This window comes from Malus sylvestris, chromosome 15, assembly GCF_916048215.2.
Source record: "Malus sylvestris chromosome 15, drMalSylv7.2, whole genome shotgun sequence".
Classification (NCBI taxonomy): Eukaryota; Viridiplantae; Streptophyta; class Magnoliopsida; order Rosales; family Rosaceae; genus Malus; species Malus sylvestris.
This window is the reverse complement of record NC_062274.1, coordinates 40,447,597-40,457,609: the sequence shown is the minus strand read 5'-3', so window position 1 is coordinate 40,457,609 and position 10,013 is coordinate 40,447,597. Positions and strand designations below refer to the sequence as shown.

At 40.3% G+C, this 10,013-nt stretch overlaps 1 protein-coding gene across 2 annotated transcripts; it reads right to left on the bottom strand.

Annotated features, from left to right (window-relative positions):
- Window positions 1-2,155: 2,155 nt before the first annotated feature.
- LOC126603396 (nitrate regulatory gene2 protein) lies at window positions 2,156-8,552 on the bottom strand. Of its 2 annotated transcripts, none has more exons than XM_050270226.1 (5): window positions 8,217-8,552; window positions 6,307-7,934; window positions 5,098-5,309; window positions 4,553-4,776; window positions 2,156-3,751 (listed from the first exon to the last, which is right to left on the bottom strand). In XM_050270226.1, the coding sequence occupies exons 2-5, from the start codon at window positions 7,760-7,762 to the stop codon at window positions 2,956-2,958; spliced, it is 2,688 nt and encodes an 895-aa protein (XP_050126183.1). In that variant the 5' UTR covers window positions 7,763-7,934; window positions 8,217-8,552; the 3' UTR covers window positions 2,156-2,955. The 2 variants fall into 2 exon arrangements, with proteins under 2 accessions (XP_050126183.1, XP_050126184.1); XM_050270227.1 differs by having other exon boundaries at window positions 6,307-7,882.
- Between the last annotated feature and the right edge of the window lie 1,461 nt (window positions 8,553-10,013).

Below are 10,013 nucleotides of genomic sequence, written 5' to 3'. Positions count from 1 at the left end.
AGAGCGTATATTATTGTTACATCCAGTCATGTTCATGTCAGAATACCTCTGCATGAACTTATGTGTCAACATGTGTCGATAAGGACCGGTATGATATGTTTTCTTAGGCGAGATTATGTGTTATTGATGGTTATATGTTCATTTACGCAATATTGCGACGTATGGCAATCTTGTGATTTTGCAGGCTACGGTAGGTATTTTCATACTATACATAGTATGTATATTTTGGAAACTATACTTGTTTTACGGCGAGGGGTTATAACGCTTTCAAAAAAAAATTTATAAAACTTTATTTTTAGGCCCACTCACCTTTGTTTTTTTCACCCCTCCAGGTTTTAGCAGCTGAACTTTGTATCAATGAGGATTCTTGGCAAATCCTGGTGTAGACGATTACCTTCGATGGTATAATTCTCACCCTATCTTACTATACTGTACTTATGCTCTGACATCACATGTGAAATGGGTTTATTCTCGCTCACAGCACACTCTTATACTTAGGCACTTTTAGGTTTAAATTTATACACATTTTCCACACCACTCACTTTATGGCTTCGTCACCTTTCAGGTGTCGGCCAACATAGCTTGATTAGGAGTCCAAGTGGACATTCCGGGTTGGGGTGTGTCAAACTCCCCCTCCCCTAGTGTAAAAATATCGATGTACTAAAAAAAATAGTTTAGATTAACTACTACAACAACATTTTAACATTGCCACTTAGTACTACGGTCTAGTGGTATTCCTCTTCACTTGTAAGTGAGAGGTCTTAGGTTTGATTCTTGCCAAATGCGAGATTGAACTACATTATTACTAGCCCATTATGAGGCTAATCTCACCCCCTCCCCTTAGTGTAGATAATATCACTTGTTCAAAAAAAAAAAAAAAACAACAACATTTTAACCTTCATTTTTTTAGAATGACATTTTAAAATTGTTTATTTCTTTTGTATTGTTTAACACTTTATTTTATCTAGAATCTTTGTTAGAATAACTAGTGGAGATAGAATTGGTATCATACTCACTATTCCACAATTCGAACTTAGTATCTCACATGGAAGATTTTTTTCTTCCTTGATTTTCGCAAATACGTATTAGGAAAAAAACGTAGGATGTTTGCCACTTTTACATTGAAAAACGCACCACTGCACACTGCTGGACTTTTCTCTTGGAAAGGGATCCTCTTCGGATCCATTCCACCTAATCCGCCAAGTTTGGGGATCCGAGCCATTGAAATGTGATCCAACGGCTACAAACAGGGGCCCACTTTAAAAGTTATAATAACTTTAGCCGTTGGATCAAATTTCAATGGCCCGAGTCCCCGAACTTGGTGAATTAGGAGGAAGGGATTCAAAGAGGATCCCTTTCCTTTTCTATTGTTCTCTTCTTCTATTTTCCTTTTTGTGAAAAGTCTCTTCAGTAGAAAAACTTGAAATTGGATCCCATCCGAATTCAAATTGTGATGATTCTAGGGATGTGAGGATCCTCACATCTTAGTTATTCATCGTGTATCATGCGATCAGAAATCATTTGACTTTTTTTATTTAAAATTTAACGCAAATAATACCTGACAAAAACTAACCGCACGATATACGATGAATGACTAAAATTTGGGGATCCCTAGGATTCCCACAAAATGGATCCGGAGAGGATCCTCTTCCAAAAAACTCCACCAAAGTGCAAAAAAACCAAGACCACGTCCCCACTCATCAATTAAATTAATAGAAACGCGTGATAAATTTGAAACACAGCTACCTTGACGTCCCCCTATTCTAGATTAGTTTCTCTCATGAATACTAAGATTCCAAGTTCAAGTTCACAATTATAACGACATGATTTTGCCCAGGTTGTCCCTGCTCGCGTGGGCAATTTCTAATGCAGTGTTGCCCCCACATGCAGTGGTGGATTCATGATTTGAACCTTGGGAAGTCCTAATGTTAAATACAAGGTTTTTCTATAAGAAAAGAGCCCGAAGCGCGTAGTTTATTCACTTGATAGGCTTGTTATGCACATGTCAACATATATCGACATATGCCTAAACAATGTAATGAGTGATAGAGAAATATTGTTAAGTGTTGTTAACCCAACATGTCAAAATATCTAGCTTGCATTACATCAAACATTTAGTAAGCACAAAAATAACCCGTACCAAACATTCAAAGAGTCATCAAAAAATCTTCACATGTATATTTTCCGAACTCATATGGTCCCAAGACCACCTTGGTCCCTACTTCCATCCACCCCTGCCCACATGCATCGATAGTCGGAAATCGCTCACATTCAGACACAATACAACTCTAACGGGCACCATGCACTTGAATTAATGCAAGGTGATGAAGCATAAGAGAGATCCAGACAGTACAAGAAAAGACAAATCACTTTGGTGATGGGATAGCTCATTCAAAGACTTGCAGTTTCTCTAAGCTGACATCCTACACATTCCAACAACAGGCAATATATACACCTAAAAACCAATAAACCCAATAAATGAATTTTCTGTACAAATTTGCCATCTGTCAGAGGGGTTGTGCAGTACCAGATATCAAGTCAAGGACGCATTCTTGGCTTTCTGCCTGGACCACGTCACCAGTCAGACCAGTCAGACCACACACATAAAGAACGGAACCCTCCGATATTAAGGTCCTCACCCCCAATTTTGTGTGGAGGCGACGCTGATGCAGTACATCCGCCAGACCAAAAAATTTCTCCTAGTCGAGATGAGAATGTATCAACTTCCAGGCAACCCAAAGGGATCAACTCTACTTCTACTGTCTATCAACCTTTCTTAAATACCTTCTCGAGGCTCTGTCATGCCTAAAGTTTCATATAGTTCCCTTTTCTTTATCTGCTAACCTACCATTTCTAAATGTATGCGATCTCAAGAAACGACTGTACATATAGAGACGGGCTCTAGCTACTCCACGGATCGCACGTCCGACTTGTATAAATATATTTTTACATTCGCTATGAGCCTCTGGCATCTTGAAGTCTGACTTGCTCGTTAACTTTCAGAGCCTCTGAAGTGAAACTACTTAAAGTTTCAAAAATTGGGACCAAACCACCTTGCAAACTATTGGAAGCTGCGTGATTAACTAATTTGATGGCCTCCTGATGCCTCGCTCTCTCCTCGGCTAATCTCTTCTTCATTGAATCCAAATCCACCTTCAGATCATCTAGTGGTGAAACTCCACTATCTGAAGGAGACTTTGACAGAGCGCTTTTGTCTGTTGATGCATCATGGTCATGGTCTCTCTTCGCTCTCTCCATACGCAATTTTCTGAGTTGGCTCTCCAAATTCTTGGAGACATACTCAGCTTTGATCCTCTGACGTTGCTCCTCGTCCTGCCTTTCCCATAACTGGTGTAAGGTTGAAGCAAAATCTTGCATCGCACCTGCCACCCCCTTTTCGGAAATCCTTTCCATTGCTTGGCACCAATCATTACAAACTACAAAAATGGGTGGAGCTCCCATCCGGCTTGGGGAGAAAGGGGCAACTCCATCGGTAGTTTCTTCAGGTTCCTGATTAATGCACCTTGAAAGCCACCCATTTAAGGACTCCACATAGGACTTTTGGGTGCTGACCCAATTGTTAAAGGAGGCGCACCAGCTCAGAAGCTCCATTTCAAGTTCAAGAGTAGCTTTCAAACCGGAATCTTTTCGAAGGCCAGTGCTCACCTTAAGAGATCGAATTTTGCTCTCCATAATAGCTTGGAACTGTTTCTGGTGGCATTTAAGCATGGATTTCCACATTCTTATCAATCTGCATATAAAAAGATACTAATATTAACAAAAGATCCCCGGTGAGTTAAAAATAAACTTAGAACGTAAAAATATTAACATATAAAGTCAAGTCCCTGCAAGTAATAGATATAACATATAACGTCCCTGCAGATAAAAAGATACTAATATTAACAAAAGATCCCCGGTGAGTTAAAAAAATAAACTTAGAACGTAAAAATATTAACATATAAAGTCAAGTCCCTGCAAGTAATAGATATAACATCACCAGTAAATAACCTATGTTTGGCAGGAGGGCAAAAATAATGGAAAGAAAATGTAAAAGGGCTAGGATTCCCTGTAGCACACCATAATCTATCCCTCGATGTACTGATGGATTCCCTGTAGCACACCATAATCTATCCCTCGATGTACTGATGGATTGTCGGTAGGAAAGTTTAAGCATCTTTACATACAAGTTCAGGAATCATACATTTTACGAATCCCCCTACCAAAATTGTCACCAATAGTCTTAAGGGGTCATGCATGAGGGAAAGTGACCCAATAGAAAGCAAAAGTCATCACCGTTGAGCTGGTGGGGGGGGCTCAATACGAACCACTACCAACTTATTGATTTAACTATTGGGAAATAATCTCTAACACAATGACCTTATAACCTCATATATACAAATTCTATACAAATAAAAAAGCAATGAAATGAAAGAAAAAAAAGGCAGGACATAATTCAGATTAATTCATCCAACAATAAAAGTGAACCAATGCAAATATTGTTGTGACCCAAAGTGATAAGCTGTTGCTGAAAGAAGTTGAAGAGATTTGTTACCCATGAATCAATTCCGTGACTTGGGGAAGCAATTCTTCATCCCTCAACTTATGTATCCTCCTCGATATGGTATCAACAGCTCTGATACAAACATTAATTTTGGTTAGCAACTTCCGTACAGAAGCCTGGGTGGCATCAATCTTAGCAGACTCAGCTCCATGATTATCTAGATTTTTCAATTTCTTGCACTTCTTTTCATAGTCAACCCGTAGCTTTTCTTCGTCCTAAAATTAGTGCAACACGAATACATATTAAACAGATGTCAACAGGAGCAAGCTCCAAGCCACTTGAAGAACAAAAAAAGTGATGATTGACTCATCAAATCGAAGCTAGTACAGGAAAAAAAAAACTATAATATAGAAATTCAGGTCCTTCTATGAGTGCAAATGCATTGTACTTGTTAAATCAGAGGGAATGAAATAATTTTTGCAACCTGCTGCAATAAAAGGATTTGGTGACTGTGAGCTAACAAGGACTTTAGTCTTTAAGTGTCATCATAGTAGTAATTATGAGCTGCATGACGTCCATAATTTAGATTCTCTCACCTTAACTTCCTTGTACAATTTTTTCTCCCATGCATAAAGTTTCTCCAAAGTTGATGAGAGGTTTCCAGGCTTCTTGATATCTTTTCCCGGTTCTCCCTGGTAAGCTTTTGCCAATTTCACGGTCTTAGAACTTAATTTTACTGGTGGCCTGGATGAAGGGGGTGAAGACAGCATGGAAGGTGCTACAAGGTAAAGGATCCTTGAGAAGACCACTGCATAGACATGCATAAGTTTTAATGAAACAGCAGCAATAATGCTTCTTCATAAAGATCCCAATAAAAAGTATTAGACTATAACAGAATTTGATTATCGATCCTACAAGCATTCTACAGTCGAAACAGTGAGATTTATATATATTTTTTTTTTCAAAACATTCAGGTGTAACTTGGACTTTTAAGTTTTTGGTCATTGCAGTATGAGGAAGCTTTCCAATGTGTAAAAGGAATCCGAAGCCAAGTAATTATCAAAACAAATTCAAGCATGAGAAGGTCCTCAGAAGTAAAACCTTTTCAGCATGTGTACATATAATGATCAGAGTGTATCTCTGATAAAACTTCAATCAGTTAGACCACCATAAAATATAATAGTCAACACGGCTCCTGCAGATTAATTCTCCAGTGACAAATGTTTCACAGCTATCTCCAAAAAATTTATTGCGTAACATGCTGGTTTCTAATTTAAAGCAAACATGAACAAGGGAGGGACTATTACTTTTTTTCAGTGTCAAGACTTGGACAAGTTCAATTACAAAGCCATATCTAATGCTTAACAACTGAGTATACAGAAAAGGAAATGCAAGAAAAAGTAGAGCAATATTGTATCCACATTGCTCAACCAGAGCTTCTAATAAAAACATGGAAGAAAAATAATTCTGAAATCATCTTGTTAATTATGCGAACTTTATTCAGTGTTCGCACTAAAATCCTAATTTCTCATCTACTCATGGCACATGGTTCATGTGAGTCTATAAGGCACAACACTTAAGTATTTTATGCTACTTGGGTCGATAAGTATGCATTTTAGTTCAGAGAAAGTAAGCCCTTGTTACAATGGAGCTGGGATGTAATGCATAGACAGCGCACAGCTTAGATTCCCAACAACAGACAAAAACTTTACTTTTAAATGTGGTCGGACAATATGGTGGAAGCAATCTACAGAATGAGGATATGTATGATAAATTACCAAGACAACTAGGGATTAGACTCCTACCTTTAAGTGCAGCTCCTCTAGGCTGATAAGGCAACTTGCCCACCTCAAGCAGCATGGCAACCTCTCTCCCATAAGTAGACGCAGTCTCGAACTCATCCCTGATTTCCTTCACAACCTCCTGAAGATCCCTTGTACCGTGGACTGACAATGTAGTTAAGCTACTCCCTTTAGAAGATCCAACATCGTGCGTCGATGCTGCTTCAACCTCAACCTCAAACTCAAAACTCACCCTCTTTTTCTTCACCAATTCCTCTTCAGAGTTTTTGGATCCAATTGTATCAGGACTGCTCTTTATCTCCTTCCCATGCCCAGAGTGTGAACTTTCACTGCTATGCAATGGCACAGTCCCTGAACTCCCCGAACTGCTTGGCTGCTTCAATGGCACAGCCCTTGAAGTCCCTTCACCCGAATTTCGATTCCTATTCCTATTCACATTACCCTCCTCATTCGCCTTCCGCTTCTCCTTGTGAACCTCTTTCAACACTTCCTGCTCTGTCTCATCCTCCAAATCAGGAATTCCCTCTCTCTCCCTCACCTCCTTCGAGTCCGGACTGCTCGTCGTGGACCCGTACCCGTATCTAGCCTTCGGATAGGAACCCGGGTAACCAGTATTATCATAAGTTTCAAACACATTCAGGAAATCCCAAGTGGAGGTTGTCGGAGGCGAAGGCGGTGCAGGTGGAGGACGGGCCGGTGATGGTGGGCTCGGCGGCCGTCTATTGTAAGGATTTTCACTATTCACCGGTGACCCCATTTGGTACCCGAAAAACCCACCACCGCCATACGGCTGAAAACCCGAATAACCCGGATAAGGATCCAGATAAGGACCATTTTGGGTCGGATATCTCTCCGGCTCTTCGTAATACACCGTCTGCATCGGCGTCTCTGTCCTTCTCATATAATACATATGTGAATTCGGAGGGTAATTCGAAGGGTAATTCGGGGGGTAATTCGAAGGGTAATTCGGAGGGTAATTCGAAGGGTAACGATAGGAGGAAGAAGAAGAGGGTACCTCTTGCTCCGGGCTGTCCTCGATGTGAATGTGACCCGACGACAAGTCCAACTCGGATTCTGACTCGGACCCAGATGACAAATGTATGTGAGAGTCGTCAATGTCGTCCGCTTTCGGCGAATCAGCGGAAACAGAGTGCGAAATCGACGTAGACGACGAGTCGTTTGTATGGGGTTTCCTTTTCCTGGGCTTGCCTTCGTCGGAGGGTAACGTGAGAACTGGAGATCCCGGCGGCGAAGACGACCCGCCGGCGCCGGAGATAATGAGGTCTTCGTCGACGAACTTGCACAGGGCGTCGCCGATGTGCTGGAGCGATTGGAAGTAGGAGAGGTGGGCTGCGGCGAGAGCGTAGCGCTGGTCCAACGCCTTTTTGATGAAGTCCTTCCGCTCCCTGCAAAGCGTGACTAGCGGCAAGTCATCGACCTTGGAGCCACCGCAGCCCATGTCATCCGGCAAGTAACCCCTGGAGAGAGCCCAAAATTACAAGCCAATGCCACTCACCGCCACCACCAACTCTGCGCCTAAGGGACCTGGTCTTCCTCCTCATGGCGTCCTCCTCCATGCCTGTCCGTACAAACGAAGCATCGTGAACAACCACCGCAGATCCGACTACGATCTAACCGGGTCACAGAGACAGAGAAAGCAAAATCGGATTCAGACGAAGATCAAAATTCCAGATTTAACGGAACCCAAATGAAAATTCGAGATTTTAATGGAAACCCTAGAGCAGAAACTACAAGGTGAGCAGCACAAACATGCATTTACACACATACATACACAGACCTATAGATATAGAAATAGAAATACATCTAATGCGATCGATTTAGACAGAGCCAGAGGAGGGGGTAGTGAGATTTGGTGCATGAAAATAAGTGAAGGGGTGGGAAGCAAATCTGACCGTTGAGATCGATGGGGATGAGTAATGACTGTCCATGCGAGGAGGGGACAGAGGCTCAGAGAGACGAGTCTCTCTCTCTCCTCTCTGAGAGTTTGAGAGAGAAAGGAGCAGGCAGGCAGTCAGGCGGCAGATACAATACAAACAGATTTTTAATTTAATTTTCTTTAAATTTAAATTTTGATTAAATTAATTCAATTGTGTACATAAGAAAACAAAATAGGGCGTGGAAATGCGAGAGATTGGAGGTTGCGAAGAACAGAGGGAGAGGGGTAAGGGAGCAGGGTGCTTTTTCTCGTTTTTTTCGTGGAATTTCAGATTTGGATGAGAGCGAGACGGGAGAGAGAAAGTGTCTGACAGGAAATAAATTTTAGAGAGGGAGGACACAAGGTGGAACGCGCCACACTGGATACAGAACTTGACTTCATTACAGTTTACCGCGAACAAAGTGGGTATTTACTATTTTGGAATTGGGTCCTTTCCTAGGCAAACTCTCGTATCTTTAACTCTCTAACACAACCGTTGGATTTTGATTTAACTACTATAAATATAAGGATTCTTCTAAAGTTATAATAATTGTAGCCGTTTGATCAAAGTTGGAGGGTCAGAAGGATTTCGAGGGTTTGCCTCGGTAAGGATCCAATTCCACTATTTTCTTCCTTTTCTTGGTAATTAACCATTCCAGTTTACCGTGTAGTAGTGATTGCATCCGTCAATAAAGAATGAGCATCGATTTTTTTTGTGAGAATTTTGATAATTTTAAAATTATGTTCATTAATCGTATATCATGTAGACATAGCTCTAAAATATGAAGTCGAAAGTAAACATATCTTCACTAATGTTTCTCAATCGCCAAGAAGTTGTAAAAAATCCTTTGATTGCATCTATGACAAGCTTCGAAGCACCTTCCACACAGACTTTATATAACAATGTTGATATTCTCCAACAAAAATAGAAACACCATTATTAAGAAACAATTTAAACATGTTTATTAATTCTGAATCGAAATCGAAATCAAGATTTTGATTTCAAATTCGGATTATTTAATTGATTACCATTCATATACATATCAAAATCTCCCCAGCCATTTACAGTTAAAAAGATGTGAAAACGCATCCATCTACATATGTAAGAGCAGTGCGTTTCCACAAGTGATGCAAACACAATATCATAAAGTAAACTCCTGGTTTTAAGAAGAATTGGTTCTCTTTTTTTCTTTTCTTTTTATAAAATAAAAGACAGTGTTAGTGCGTTAAATTGTTAAATATTAGAAGGAAAGGAGATCAGCGGGGATCAAATCCACATCAAAATACATAAGTATTATTATTTCCGTCACTGCAATAAAGTATCATTTGCTAGAAGAATTGGTTTTTGACTGGATTGGTTTTCAGCTGGTGGAGAAACAACATATTCTAACAAACTATTGTCAATTTCGATCCAGATGGTTAGCAAACAACTAGTCATATGTCTACACGCTATGCGTGTGTAATTAAATTTGTAGGGGGAGACATGTCAAAAATTCTACGCCGGAATTGTGAATCAAAAGTCCGTGTGATTTTCTTTTATTTTACACTGAATGGCCAGGGATTTTGACCTTCGTGAACGCGCATTGCATCCGTATTGGTCAAATTTGCATAAAAGATCAAATCGTTAAAATGTGGAGGGAAAAGCCAAAAAGCAAATTTTGAGAGGTGTGAATTTGGGGCTTCTCGGTTTGGTGAGTAGAATCATTCTAATCATCCCTTTTCCACCGGAACATGTTCAAAAGCTGCTAAAATTAAGGGATAAGGATTGTTTGCC

Bases quoted from the DNA above. Each gene is read 5' to 3' on its own strand.
- LOC126603396 (XM_050270226.1), bottom strand. From the start codon at position 7,762: ATGGGCTGCGGTGGCTCCAAGGTCGATGACTTGCCGCTAGTCACGCTT. The intron at 5,310-6,306 runs GTAGGAGTCTAA...ATGTCTATGCAG, and splicing joins TAGAGGAGCTGCACTTAAAG to TGGTCTTCTCAAGGATCCTT. The intron at 3,752-4,552 runs GTAACAAATCTC...TTTTATATGCAG, and splicing joins GTCACGGAATTGATTCATGG to ATTGATAAGAATGTGGAAAT.